Here is a 15,701-nt window from a genome sequence, read left to right as displayed (position 1 = left end):
GGCAACATTTGCCGGATCCGTTTTTTAAATTTAGCTGGATTTAGCCAGACAGCGAAAACCTGATGTGTGAAAGTATCCTTAGGCTGCTTTCACACATCAGTTTTTTGTCTGTGAGTCCCAATCCTTCAAATGTTGAAAAAAAAACGGATCCGTCGCAGATTGTGAAAAATTGGTGCAACAGATCCGTTTTTTCGCCGGATCTGACTAGCTGAACCAGCTAATTGGATCCTAAAAAAATGGAGCATGCTCAGTTAGAAAAAAAACGGAATCCGCCCCATAGGCTTCTATTCTAGCAAACGCGGATGGCACCGGATCCGTCGCGGTCCATTTTTTTTCAACGGACGCAAAAACGTTACTTTGTTCGTTTTCTCCAGCCGCAAGATAAACAATTTTCTACCGATCCGGCGAACGACGGATGAAACGTGAGGCCATTATTATTATTATTATTATTATTATTTATTGTTATAGCGCCATTTATTCCATGGCGCTTTACATGGGAGGAGGGGTATACATAATATAAACAAGTACAATAATCTTAAACAATACAAGTCATAACTGGTACAGGAGGAGTGAGGACCCTGCCCGCGAAGGCTCACAATCTACAAGGGATGGGTGAGAATACAGTAGGTGAGGATAGAGCTGATCGTGCAGCGGTTGGTTGATCGGTGGTTACTGCAGGTTGTAGGCTTGTCGGAAGAGGTGGGTCTTCAGATTCTTTTTGAAGATTCTGATGGTAGGTGAGAATCTGATGTGTTGTGGTAGAAGGTTCCAGAGTAGGGGTGATACGCGAGAGAAATCTTGTATACGATTGTGGGAAGAGGAGATAAGAGGGGAGTAGAGAAGGAGATCTTGTGAGGATCGGAGGTTGCGTACAGGTAAGTACCGGGAGACGAGGTCACAGATGTATGGAGGAGACAGGTTGTGGATGGCCATCCGTCGCTTATATAAGTCTATGAGAAAAAACAGATCTGGCGGCATCATTCGCTGGATCCGTTTTTTTCAAAATTCGCCGGATTGAGACTGACGGCGAAAGACTGATGTGTGAAAGCAGCCTAAGGTATTGTTCACTCTTTGCCAAAACCTGCTCTCGGCAGTAAAGACAGTCTGATTAAAACACTCATTTTTCAGGATTTTTTGCACTGTGTTTTAGTGTGGATTGTTTGTGATTTGTCTACAGTACATGTTTAATAATGTTCATTTTATTAATCAAAAACGCTTAGTTGCGTTATTACTTTCTATGGGTGAAAAAACTGTCATGCTGCAGATTTAAAAAATACTGCAGTTCAGGCAGGGGGAAAAAAGTGTGTGCAACACTGCAAAAGCATGACGCAAAAACACCACAACATGAGGACGTAGCCTTGGACAGATTCCCAGGCCAAGAGTAAAATGTTAATTTTAATTTGAGGATTGTAAAGTAAGTACACCAGCCTCATATACTCAAGAGATTTATTTTTTAAAGGGGTTGTCCACTGCTAAGACAACACCTCAATCTGAATGTTTTACCCCCCCCAACCCCCCCCCGTCCTGTTAAAATAAAAAACACCTATACTCCCCACCGTTGCCGTTCCAGCATTGTCGGTGCTCATGTTCCCGGGGCGTACGTGAGGTGAGCGAGCACCCGCAGCTCACTTTCTCCAGGGACAGTGACGCCAGCACTGATAGGACGCTCACATGACTTTACCTCACATGAGCCCCGGTAACGCGAGTGCCGACACCGCAGGATCATCATCGGGGGGGAGTGTAAATGTTTTCATTTAATGGGGCCAAACATGGGGAATGAGGAGGGGTTGTGCTAGTAGTGGACAACCCCTTCACACTTTTATTTTCCATGACCTGCTTCAACTTTTGCTTTCTATTATTCATGAGAGTGAAGGCAATTATTTCAATAGGAACCAGAACCTCACAAATTATGTACTAAACAAGTCCACATTATAGTTTAACTTTTGCCCCCAATGTTTCACTTTTCTGAATGAGGCTAATCCGGTGTACCCTCCGAGCTGTAGCTTATGTTGGCCTTTACATGGTGCAATAACTTGGGAGAACTCATGACCCACCTTGTTGTTTGTTTAGAAAATACTCCAAATATCACTACCTCAGTGGAGAAAAATGATTCTGTTTTTGGATTTAGGGTTTATTGTTGTTTTTTCACAGCCAGAAATGTTACTTAAACTTGGTAGGAGGGTTTCACCTATTGAGTATAACCAGGGCAGGATGGGAATTATGCAGCTGACTAGGGCACAATTTGGTAGGATTTTATATACTATATATACTTTTGTATATATGTGTGTTTTTGTATGTGTAAATTTTACCCCAATTCCCAAAAGGATGGGATGCTGTGTAAAGGAAAAAAAAAAATACAATGATTTGGAAATATAGCAATATTTTATTCACTGAATGTAGAACGTAGAGCACAGATCAGAAGGTGATAGTTGGACCTTTTTCATTTGAAAAAAATAACTCCTTCAAAAATTGACAGCAAAGCATCTAAAGAAAAAAAAAGACTGTCTATTAACGTCTGAGAAGTGAGGAGGCCAATTACTAGTGTTTTAGGAGGTGAATATTGTCCCATTGTTGTCTCATGTAGAATTCTAACTACTGAACAGTCCTGGTTTTCAATGCAGGATTTTTGTTTTATAATGTGCTACATGTTTTTTATTTATTTTTTATTGATGAGCGTTCTGGACTGCAGGCGGGGCAGTTCACACTTGAGCTCCTCTTCTCAGAAGCCTTGCTGTTGTAATGGATGTAGTATGTGGCTTAGCATTTGTGATGAACTCACACCTCGCCACTCTGCCTGACGTCACTATTACGTCAGAGCGATAACACGGTACGGTCTCCTCACTTGCACCAATGTGACGTTCCACACCCCTTAGGGACATGTAAGGTCAGCTTGGCAGCTTTACACAGACACCCTCTGTCCACACGGACCCATGGATGCACTGGGAGTGCGAGAAGGTAGCCCACGCAGCCTCTGACGTGGCACCGCAGTCACTCACAACCCTGACAGGCTGAGAGGCCCCTTTCACTAGCACCTGAGAAACCAAGCACTGCCAGCCCGGTTGGACTGCCAACAGTTCCTCGTTGGATCTAAGCCTGGTCCGTTAACGGGATTGTCGGCCAGAAATCAGCCCCGATAGCATAGAAAGTTAAAACAGAGGACACAGACGTGTGGCTTCCTGGATTGAGATAAGAGCAGCCCTAGGTTAAATTATATATTTAATCACATTAAGGACACACTAAACAATACACTATATAAACAATGGTTATACATATACTGTACAATGCAAATAAATGCAAATATAGATGAAGTACAAACGATATAAGCAGATAAATCATGTCAATTACCAGTTTGATGGTTGACCATATGTATTGATGGTTGACCATGGGGTGTGGGGCTGCCAGCCGGTTCCCATTCCTTCCAGCATGTTACTCAATGTGAATCCTCCTTAAGAAGTGAACCGCAAGCATGACAAAGCGAGAGAGCACATTGCCTTACACAAGCCTTTATCCCTTTGGTCACTCCTTTCCTCCCTTGGGATGGGCCATACCCCTTGCCCCTGGATGTTTGTAGCTAAAACTCAAAAAACCTATAAAGGATCATAACTTTCCAAGGACATAGTGCTGCTGTTCTGGCTCAATGGATCCAACCAGTCAAGCACAGCTTTGCTACCTGGCTGTCCTGCATATCTCCCCTCCTTGGGGTGCTAGAACAGATCAAAACCCAGGAAGGCGTTAACTTCATTCCGGAGATCTCGAAAATGTAACCGGTGGTTAGCTAGGATAACTCCATGTTCTCCTTAAATCTCCTTATGAAATCCTATCTGACATCGACAAAGCAGTTACACAGCATGGGCTCCACAGGAGGTCTTCCTGTTTCAGCCTGGCTACTAGCTATAGTGGGGAGGGTGTTTGTTTTCACATAGAAGATGGTGAGGCTGGACCACATGCTGAGCCAGGTGTCCTGTTACAGCTACACTTGTGGAAGGAAGATTATAAGCTGCCATTAAATTCCCCCATATTCTTCACAGCATTGTTTTAATGAAATATTCAACGCCTTCCGTGAAAGAGACATTGTCTGGATGGGAGCATATATTGTTCTTAAACTTTAATATAAAAGTGTAAGCTGCCTATGCCATAGGCACTAATGCAACGCCATACCATCAGAGATGTAGGCATTTGTACTATGCATGGATAACAAGATTGGGTGGTCCCTCTCATCTTGAGTCAGCAGGACGCAGTCTGTGATTTCCATAAACAATTTCAAATTTTGATTCATCTGACCACAGAACAGTTTTCCATTTTGCTTTAGTTACTTGTAAAAGTGCTTTGGCCCAGAGAAGATGTCAGCATTCCTGGATTGTGTTGATATATGGCATCTTCTTTGCTTGATAGATTTTTAACTTGCAGTTGTGGATTGGACAGAGAATTGTGTTCACAGACAATCATTTTTGGAAGTGTTCCTAAGCCCTTGTCGCGATTTGCATGACCAATTCAAACCTTTTTTAATGCAGTGCCACTTGAGGACCTGTAGATCATGAGTATCCAATATTGGCCATATATTGTCCCTTGTGCACATGGATTTCTCCAGAATTTCTGAATATACTACCATCTCCAATATATAACATAATCAGAAGATTCAAAGTATTTTCAATTTTACAATGAGGAATATTTTTCTGAAATTGCTCCACATTTTTTAATTGTAATAGTTCAGATTGGTGAACCTCTGACTATCTTATGCTCTTTTTATGCATGTGACTCAGTTGAAAATTGACCTTCCAGATATTTTTCATTAGTGCCACTTACATTTCCGACCTTTTGTTAACACTGTGTGTTTGAAATTGGGGTTGTATATTAATATTACATATATTCTACATTAATCTCAGTATTCAAACCCTAGGGGTTGGTCATTTGCGAAGGGGTGACAAGATCCAGGGAAGGAAATGTCCATCTGCTGGCTCTCATGAAGAATTTAAGCAGATGAGTGTGGTGGGGAGCATCAGAAACCATCACACTGGGAACCAAAAAGCTTACCCTGCCCATGGGTAAAAAAACAATTGTTAGTGATGAGTTTAACCACAAGCCATTTTCAAACTGCTTCACCTTCATGTCATTTTCCATTTTTTCTTTATTACAACTCCATTTTCTTGTGCCGTAGCTTTCTCTGTCACATTAGGGACTAAAAATGTGATTTAATGGGATGGTTAGCGGATGACCTAATCTGGGTGGAGAATGACATTAATGGGTGTGGATTGACGAAATGGGTCTAGAAAATTTTAAATCATTGCAGATGGCAAAAAGGTAGAAAACATAATGCTTAAGATTGCTCCTAGCCTGAGGAGAATAACATGGATAAATAGTTTTTACAAATACATTCCTCTGTTATAGATGCATTGTAATTATGTATGTGTAAGGGTACCGTCACACATTGAAATTTTCATCGCTGCGACGGCACGATCCGTGACGTCGCAGCGATCGTATGAATATCGCTCCAGCGTCGTAGACTGCGGTCACACGTTGCAATCACGGCGCTGGAGCGATGCCGAAGTCCCCGGGTAACCAGGGTAAACATCGGGTAACTAAGCGCAGGGCCGCGCTTAGTAACCCGATGTTTACCCTGGTTACCAGCGTAAACGTAAAAAAACAAACAGTACATACTCACCCGTCGGTGTCCTTCAGGTCCCTTGCCGTCTGCTTCCTGCTCTGAGTGCAGCCGTACAGTGAGAGCAGATCGCAGCACCGCTGTGATCTGCTCTCACTTTCCGGCCGGCACTCAGAGCAGGAAGCAGACGGCAAGGGACCTGAAGGACACCGACGGGTGAGCATGTACGGTTTGTTTTTTTACGTTTACGCTTGTAACCAGGGTAAACATCGGGTTACTAAGCGCGGCCCTGCGCTTAGTTACCCGATGTTTACCCTGGTTACAAGCGAAGACATCGCTGGATCGCTGTCACACACAACGATCCAGCGATGTCAGCGGGTGATCAAGCGACGAAAGAAAGTTCCATACGATCTGCTACGACGTACGATTCTCAGCAGGATCCCTGATCGCTGCTGCGTGTCAGACACTGCGATATCGTAACGATATCGCTAGAACGTCACGAATCGTAACGTCGTAGCGATGGAAATTTCAATGTGTGACGGTACCCTAAAAGATGTTTCCTATTTTTCTTTCTAGATGGATTAGATTTAAAAATAGATATGAGGGAGATAAGTCAGAATATGTGAGGTAAGTAGATAATTAAGGCTATGTGCACACGTTGCAGAATTGCCGCTGCAATTCTGCAACTCTCTGCCGCTGGAAATACGCATGCGGAATTGGCATGCATATTCCTGCTAAATACTAGGGTTTTGCAAGCATAATTAGCTTGCAGAATGCTAGCGTTTTTCAAGCGATCTGTAGCTTGACAGGTTGATTGATAGGTTGGTTACACTTGTCAAACATAGTGTTTGACAAGTGTGACCAACTTTTTACTATTGATGCTGCCTATGCAACATCAATAGTAAAAAGATATAATGTTAAAATAATAAAAAAATAAAAAATCGTGATTCTCATCTTCCAGCGTCCCCCACAGCGTTTCCCGCTCCTCGCGATGCTCCCGGCAGCTCCCGTTCCCAGTAATGCCTCCCAGCAATGACCCCAGATGACGTAGCGGTCTCGCGAGACCGCTCCGTCATCACAGGTCATTGTCACAAGGCATTACTGGGAACGGGAGCATCGCGAGGAGCAGGGGCTGCCGGAAGGTGAGAATATCACGATTTTTTATTTTAATTTATTTTGTTTTATTTTTTTAACAGGTATATGGTTCCCAGAGCCTTGAGGAGAGTCTCCTCTCCTTCACCCTGGGTACCAACCGCACATGATCCGCTTACTTCCCGCATGGTGGAAGCGGATCAATGCAATCTCATGTGTGCAGAATCCCCGCGATTCCACACAAAGAATGAACAAGCTGCGTTTTTTTCTGGAATGCGATTCCGCCGCGGGAAAAATCGCATGTGCATAAAAAATGCGGAATGCATTCTAATAGGATGCTTAATGTAAGCGGTTTTATTAGCAGTTTTTCGGCAGAAAACAGCCAAAAAAAGGCTAAAAATCCTAAACATGTGCACATAGCCTAAAGGTAAGTAGATCAACATAGAAATAGAGTTATATGGAGGGAAAGATGCATGGAAACAGAATAAAACATAGGAGTTTTAATAAACCTTAGAATTCTCATAGATAAATGGATAATTCAGATTTTGATAGATAAAATTGAGAAAAAGGTATAATAGATTCCTGGTATATGTATACTGATTTTTTCTGTACCAGATTTTTATTTCAGGAGCCTGTATACTCAGATTATTGCAGGGAATTGTGATTGCAACCCTGTACACATGTAATGAAAAATTTTCGGGGGATTTTTGGTTGCAGGGTGGAAAATATGGTGTAAATTATTTCAGATGAGAAATACAGGGTTAACACCACTTAATAAGACTGGCGACTATTCATTCTGTTGATCTGCTGCCCACGCAATCCAAATCAGTGGCACAAATCTAAGGTCACAGTCTGTAGGACATGTTATGTTTTGCTTTAAAATGTTGCAGAAAAATGTCATCCACCATTTGTAAAATCTAGCATGCTCTAGTGTCCTGGTGGTCTTCACACATTGATGCCTAGATGAGTGGATTTGAAAAGATAATGACATGTAGGTATGTGTGTGTATGTATGTACGTGTGTGTGTATGTCTGTATGTATATATAATAAATATATATATATATATATATATATATATATATATATATTATATATACATATAATATATTATTATACAGTTAGATCCAAAAATATTTGGACAGTGACCGAAACGTTGCTAATTGTGCTCTGCAATCGAGAAGCTGTTGAAGTTGTAGACTTTCAGGTTTAATTAAAGGGGTTGAGCAAATATATCCTATGAAATGATTACAAATTGCAGCCATTTTTCTACAAAGCCTCCTGATTTCAAGGGCTCCAAAGTAATTGGACAAATTAACTTTACGATAAATGAAATATTCATTTTTGATACTTTGCAGAGAATCCTTTGCAGGCAATGATTGCCTGATGTCTGGTAGCCATGGATGACATTAAACGCTGGGTTTCCTCCTTTGTGATGCTTTGCCAGGTCTTTACTGCAGCTGACTTCAGTCGTTGCTTGTTTGTGGTCTTTCTGCCTTAAGTTTTGTCTTAAGAACATGAAATGCTGCTTGATGGGGTTAAGATCTGGTGATTGTCCTGTTCAGTGAAGCGCCATCCAATCAATCGTACTGCATTTGGTTGAATCTGAGCATAACACGGCTTCTTCTCTCTTCAGTCACATCACCAATAAACACCAGTGACCCGCTGCCATTGGAAGCCATGCATGACCATGCCATCACACTGCCTCCACCATGTTTTACAGAGGATGTGGTGTACTTTGGATTATGAGCCATTACAAGCCTTCACTATTCTTTCTTCTTTCCATCCTTCTAGTACAGGTTGCCAAGCCCTTCACTGGCTATCTATTGTCCAGAGGCTCCAGTTCAAAACCCTAACTGACATATAAAGCCATCCACAACCTGCCTCCTCCATGCATCTGTGACATGGTCTCCCAGTACTTACCCACACGCAACCTTCGATCTTCTCAAGATCTCCTTCTCTACTCCCCTCTTCCCCTCTTATCTCTTCTTCCCAAAACCGCATACAAGACTTCTCCCGTGCTTCCCCCATATTCTGGAACTCTCTACCCCAAACCATCAGACTTTCTCCTACCACGGAAACCTTCAAAAAGAGCCGGAAGACCCACCTCTTCCGACAAGCCTACAACCTGCAGTGATCCTTAGTCTGCTAAACCGCCGCACGATCAGCTCTACCCTCTCCTAGTGTATCCTCACTCATCCCCTGTAGACTGTGAGCCCTCGCGGGCAGGGTCCTCTCTCCTTCTGTGAGTGCCTTGTTTTGCTCATGTCTTCTGTTCTTGTCTATACTTGCTCCTTTCATGTGTAAAGTGCCATGGAATAAATGGCGCTATAAAAATGTATAATAATAATAAAATACAATCTGTCCAAAGAATGCTTTTCCAGATCTGGGCTGGCTTTTTTTTTAGATTTTTTTTTTTTGTTTGCAAAGTCTAATCTAGCTTTTTCTATTTTTAAGGTTGATTAATGATTTGGAGCTTGTGGTGAACTCTCTGTATTTGCTCTCATGAAGTCCTCTCTTCATGGTAGCCTTAGATACTGAAAAACCTACTTCCTGGAGAGTGTTCTTCACTTGGGTGGATGTTGTAAAAGGGTTTTTCTTCACCATGGAAAGAATTCTGCGATCATCCACCACTGTTGTCTTCCGCGAACGTCCAGGCCTTTTTTAAGGTACCTTCACACTAAGCGACTTTGCAACGATAACGATAGCGATCCGTGACGTTGCAGCGTCCTGGATAGCGATATCGTTGTGTTTGACACGCAGCAGCGATCTGGATCCTGCTGTGATATCGCTGGTCGTTGCTGAAAGTTCAGAACTTTATTTGGTCGTCAGATCGGCGTGTATCGTTGTGTTTGACAGCAAAAGCAACGATGCCAGCAATGTTTTACAATGGTAACCAGGGTAAATATCGGGTTACTAAGCGCAGGGCCATGCTTAGTAACCCGATATTTACCCTGGTTACCATTGTAAAAGTAAAAAAAACAAACAGTACATACTCACCTTCTGCTGTCTGTCACACGTCCCCCGCCGTCCGCTTCCCGCACTGACTGTGAGTGCCGGCCGTAAAGTAAAAGCAGAGCACAGCGGTGACGTCACCGCTGTGCTGTGCTTTACGGCCGGCACTCAGTCAGTGCGGGAAGCAGACGGCGAGGGACGTGTGACAGACACCGGAATGTGAGTATGTACTGTTTGTTTTTTTTACATTTACAATGGTAACCAGGGTAAACATTGGGTTACTAAGCACGGCCCTGTGCTTAGTAACCCGATGTTTACCCTGGTTACCCGGGGACTTCGGCATCGTTGGTCGCTGGAGAGCTGTCCGTGTGACAGCTCCCCAGCGACCACACAACGACTTACCAACGATCACGGCCAGGTTGTATCGCTGGTCGCGATCGTTGGTAAATCGTTTAGTGTGAAGGTACCTTTAGTTCCCAAACTCAGCAGTGCACTCTTTTGTGCAGAATGTACCAAACTGTTGATTTGGCCACTCATAAAAAAAAATTTCTCTCTCTGTGATGGAGTTCATTTTTTCAGCCTACTAATGGTCTATTTCATTTCCATTGAGAGCTCCTTTGACCACATTTTGTGGGTTCACAACAACCGCCACTTTCAAATGCAAATGCAACATCTGCAATCAGTTCCAGACCTTGTACCTGCTTAATTGTTGATGGATTAGTGAGCAAAAAGCCCATTAAAGCTCTTTTGAGATAATTGACAATTACTCTTGGTTCCTTGAAAAATAGGCAGCTTCATATTAAAGGGTTGTAATTCCTAAACCCTTATGGTACTGTCACACTCTGCAACTTTCCAACGATCACGACCAGCGATACGACCTGGCCGTGATCGTTGGAAAGTCGTTGTGTGGTCGCTGGGGAGCTGTCACACAGACCGCTCTCCAGCGACCAACGATGCCGAGGTCCCGGGTAACCAGGGTAAACATCGGGTTACTAAGCGCAGGGCCGCGCTTAGTAACCCGATGTTTACCCTGGTTACCATCGTAAAAGTAAAAAAAAAAAAACAGTACATACTCACATTCCGGTGTCCGTCAGGTCCCTTGCAGTCTGCTTCCCGCTCTGACTGAGTGCCGCCGTAAAGTGAAAGCAGATCACAGCGGTGACGTCACCGCTGTGCTCTGCTCTTACTTTCCGGCCGGGAGTCAGTCAGAGCGGGAAGCAGACTGCAAGGGACCTGACGGATTTGAGACACTTGAGACACTTGTCTGGCTACAAAAATTGTTTTTTATTTATTTTTTGCCTAAAATACAAAAGAATTGTGTCATCTTTAACTTTAGGCTTTTTATAGATCATAAATACATACATACTGGTCTATCCAAAAATATTTGCGAAGTGACACTAGTTTTGTCATCTTATATGTTATATAATGGTGTGACTGCAGAAAAACATTGGTAAAGATTGAAATAACGAAATTGAAATACTAATAGCTAGGAAAGAACTTACTAAGTACTATCTATGCATGTAACATATATTTTTTATTCCCTTCTCTTATTTTCACTCGTTGCTAAGTTGACAGCATTCACCTAAAGTATAAAGCCTAATTCACATCTCGTTTTTGTGTCGTCTCCAGGCAGCTTTAAGTGCCTTGAAACAATTTTCAGAACAAGGACTAGATTCTGTGCAAGGCGATCTCATGAAAGAAAATGGACCATTTGAGTGAGTATTTTGTCTTGTAGTTTCATATTTTATTGTATAACGGTTCAATGTATCTATTTTAGTAGAGTATAGTGGAAAGAAGTTATCCAAACCGGTGTAAAAGACAGTCGAGAAGACGTCTATAGCTACCAATAACATTCTGGCTCTCATTTTTCTAAGCTTCTGTTTTAAAATTAAAGACACAACCCAATTTGTTGCTTTTGGCAACTTTTCAGTTACTTTGCACTGATGTGCCGCAATCTCCCACATTATAGTTTTTAGTTTGAGGTCAATGTTTACACCATAGGAGCTGAAATGCTGTTGTGATGTCTAAATGGGTGGTTACCATCTCCATCTAAAGACATCATGTACAGCCATGAAAAAATGAAGCAATCATCCTCTAACATCCAAACACTGCCATATATCAATCACTTGAGACTTTAAAAACTGAGCATGGAAAAATTATTTTTGGATACAAAGTGCTAGGGACAGTCTGCAAAATTCTTTACTTAAAAGGGAACCTGTCACCAGGTTTGGCCGATATAAGATACGGCCATCGCCTTTCAGGGCTTATCTACAGCATTCTATAATGATCCGACCTGAAAGATAAGAAAAATAAGTTTTATTATTCTCACCTGCATGACAGTCAGGTCCGATGGGTGTCGCTGGTCCGGTGCCTCCCTTCTTGCGACACCGCCCTCCTGCTTGCTTCACAGGCTCCCTGGCATCGAGATCCTGCACAGGTTTACTTAGTTGCCCTATTTGGGGCAGAGCAAAGTACTGCAGTGCACAGGTGCAGGGCCTCTCTGCAGGCGCTGGGCCTCTCTAACCTGTCCCGGCGGCACTGCAGTACTTTGGTCTGAGGGCAGATAAGTACACCTGTGCAGGAGCACGATGCGGGGGAGCCATGATGCAAGCAGGAGGGTTGCATTGCAAGAAGATGGGAGGCGCCGGACCAGGACTTGACACCCATCGGACCGGACTGCCTCCCGGGTGAGTATAATAAAACTTATTTTTCTTATCTTTCAGGTGGGATCAGGGGCTTATTTACAGCATTATAGAATTCTGTAGATAAGCCCTGAAAGGCAGTGTCCTCATCTTATATCAGCCAAAACTGCTGACGGGTTCACTTTAATACATTTTCAGACCATCTGTCTGTTTTTGTATGTGAGTGTCCCTCTCAGTAATACAGGTTGGATGTGAAGTGTGTTTGTATCCAGGGTACTGCTGTTTTCTCCCTCCCTGAGTTATTCTTCCCTCCCCTTGCTGTGGAAATCTGTGTGCAACCCCTTCCCTGCTGCCATCTCTCAGGCTTTATTCACACATCATTAGTATTGATCATCATTTCATTAGTATCTGTATGACAAAACCAGCGGTGTCTCAATTATAGTTTTTCTCTGTAAGTTCCACCTCTGGTTTTGTCTTCCAAATTGTTGATGAAAAATAGGAGGGGCAGAGCAGAGAGCCATCAGCAACAGGAACTTTGATGGATTCGAAGCATTTTTTTAAAAATGTGCTTCACTAAATAAAGGGCTTGCAGACAAACTATCTGTAGCAGCAAAATGGCAGAGATTTTTTAAAATAAAGACTAATTTAGAAAGTTGCTTACCTTTTGCATGTAAAAAGCAACGGGACAAAAAAATGTGCGAAATCCTTTAAAGGATTTTTTTTTAAGTATTTGTTTCAGAACCCAACCCCACATGTGTCCAAGGTTTGTGTGTGGCGTTGAAGCTCAATTCTATTTCTGTGAATTAAACTAAGCTGAAATGGCAGACACAACCTGTGGATAATTGAGGAGCTGTTTTTGATAAAAAGTAGCCATGTCTGTCTTATCCTGTGCATTTCTTTCAAATATTACTACCCACCATCCTCTACGTCTTGGAGGCTAAACTTTAACAGTTACAACCCTACTTAGCACTTAGAGCAGTGAGGATTAATATTTACCATCGAACATTACATTTCATACTGAAAGAGGGTTTAACTACATGCGATATATGTAACAAGGAAGCTTTGCCGCCGATGTGCTGTAAGGGTAGCCATATTGGTAGTCAATTAGCCTTCCCATAAATAGGTGTAACTAAGAAATGCCTTTTTAAATTGACAAGAGTATAATTTACGTACAGTATTTAATTATTTTCTTTTACAGGAACAATATATATATCTTTGTACCGTGTTAGCCAATAGGCAGAAATATATTTAAAAATTGAGTTCTCAGGGACTTGATAATTTTAAATGGCTAACTCAAAAGACGGTAAGAAATGGCAGCTTTCGAGAATACTCTGGTTTCTCCTACTGTGCCTGATGAAGAGACCTGAGACGTCTTGAAAGCTGCTCTTTGTTACCATCTTTTCAGTTGGCCATTAAAAGATATCAATCACTGAGGACTCAAATTTTAAATATTCTTTTTTATGAATTATGCTGTGATTAATATTTAATGATGCTTCCATCTCAGAATGTCCCGTCTCATAGTCCGGTCTTCAGAATGAATATCCGGAAGCATAAATTGCCATAACGATGAAATGTCCCATGGTAGAATATTGCAATAGAGATAGGTTTGTGTTGTTTCCTGATATCAACGGTAATTCCATCAGAGAGGTCTCGACATGATCTCATCATCATGCTATCTGAACATAAATATTGTTGTTTCCTTTCAAAATGTCACCCCTTCGGTTGACCTCTAAATCTTCTGTGCCATCAGCTAATAAACATGTCTTGAGATGTACTGCCCTGGACCCTAAAGCCTCTTGTTAATGTATTAATCTTTCAGACAAGCCAAGCACCGTGGAGAGAAAGGAGACAATACGCAGGCTAACTCAGGCACCAGCGCTCAGGACTGCAAGGATTCAAAGGCCGTCGTCTAGGAGGGTCTCGGCGGCCGCTGCATCCTTATAAACCTGTCAACACGCAATAGGGTGTACGTGTACAAGGAAACGAATCGCTAATACCATTAAACAAGTCTTATGTGAAGACAACACTATCCTAAAGCAAGAGATAATACACAGTACTGTTTATACTAAGGGGGGGATATATTCGCATAAAGCACTTCCCCCTGCAATTTGAGACCACATCTTTAATTGCTTTGAGACAACGGAAATCTGATCTCACTAGTGCTTCAACTTAGATTATTAACAGAAGTGTTAAGAGAAATTAAACTTAACTTTAACCAGCTAAACATTAAAGAAAAATAAGAAAAAAAACAGGTTAAGAAAACCACATTGGTTAGCATTTGTGTTGTTTTACCAATATAATCTTAATTTTTTGTTTGTTTTAGTAACTGCTTTGATATTTTAAGACTTAACCAATGACAGTGCTTAGTGCTTGTGAGAGTCTTAGTTGTTGTCTTCATATATATTCACTGCTTATCTTTTTTCGAAAGCAAAGCGCAGTCTGAAATACATTTACGGCATTTAGCGAGAAGATCCGAACTAATGGAAAAAAAAAATCTATCAATTCATGACCAACATTTGCTTAAAATACATGAGCTGATGTTTGTAGCATTAAGTCACAGTGTGCCCCAGAGTCCGCAGTTTAGGTACTACCCACCCTGTAACTAGAGAAAAAAAGTTTCTTTTTAAAGTTTACTATTTTATTTGTCCTTTAGCCTGCCCTACACGCTGTCGTGTGAAAAACATTTACACCCATTGTGTTGTAATGACTCACAGATACATCAACTGAGTGTTTTTAATACCTGCATTCTGCGCTCCGGCATCAGCTAGCCCAATGACGACAAGCATGTATTAATGAGCAGGGAGATCTAATGTGGCTGGATAGACACTGTCATGTATAACAAAAGGTTTGTGTTTATGACTCTTATATGTCTTGTTTGCGGGACAGTGTATGGCCAAATGCAGTAAAACCACATCAGTTCATGTGTTAAACTGGCTTTGACTGTTTCTTATTTCCCATCATTCGCGGCTTCCGTTGGAATCTGTGTTGGGCTACAAACCAGTGTTATCCTTCACAAGTCTTTGGGTTTAAAAGAAAACAAGGACACAGTTGTCACAACAATATATTATTTGGATGATTGACAGATCTTTAGACGAAGATGAATCACATTTTTTTTATAGCCTAAACCCCCATGCACATTATACTAATGTCACCTGAATTCACAGGTATCGACAGATTCAGCTGACAGTCTAATATCTGTGGTGGTGCCGGACTACTGATGGTTGAGAGAATTCAGTTGTGCATGTCCTGTTTCGTTCATGTACGTTATTGTTCTCCCTGTGATGAGTTGCCTGCTGACGTGTCATAGAGAACATAGGAGCGCTCTGCCGAACAAGCACTCCTGTCTATGGGAGGGTCTGCTGAGATGGCTGTCGGTTTAAGCATTGTTTGACCGACCCCAATCCCATGTGTATGGC

The 15,701-nt window shown here is 42.0% G+C and overlaps 1 protein-coding gene across 4 annotated transcripts in view; it reads left to right on the top strand.

The window, feature by feature from the left end:
- Positions 1 to 15,215, top strand: part of STAU2 (staufen double-stranded RNA binding protein 2) — a 702,362-nt gene extending 687,147 nt beyond the window's left edge. For all 4 annotated transcript variants that reach the window (XM_077270664.1, XM_077270662.1, XM_077270663.1 and 1 more), the window contains 2 exons: positions 11,273 to 11,358; positions 14,105 to 15,215. In XM_077270664.1, coding sequence (XP_077126779.1) covers positions 11,273 to 11,358; positions 14,105 to 14,198 — 180 coding nt within the window. In that variant the 3' untranslated portion in view covers positions 14,199 to 15,215. The remainder of the gene's footprint in view (positions 1 to 11,272; positions 11,359 to 14,104) is intronic.
- The last annotated feature ends 486 nt before the right edge of the window (positions 15,216 to 15,701 follow it).

Source organism: Ranitomeya variabilis, chromosome 6 (assembly GCF_051348905.1).
Source record: "Ranitomeya variabilis isolate aRanVar5 chromosome 6, aRanVar5.hap1, whole genome shotgun sequence".
In the NCBI taxonomy this organism is placed as follows: domain Eukaryota; kingdom Metazoa; phylum Chordata; class Amphibia; order Anura; family Dendrobatidae; genus Ranitomeya; species Ranitomeya variabilis.
The sequence above is the reverse complement of the archived record's forward strand: the minus strand, read 5'-3'. Positions and strand labels throughout refer to the sequence as shown.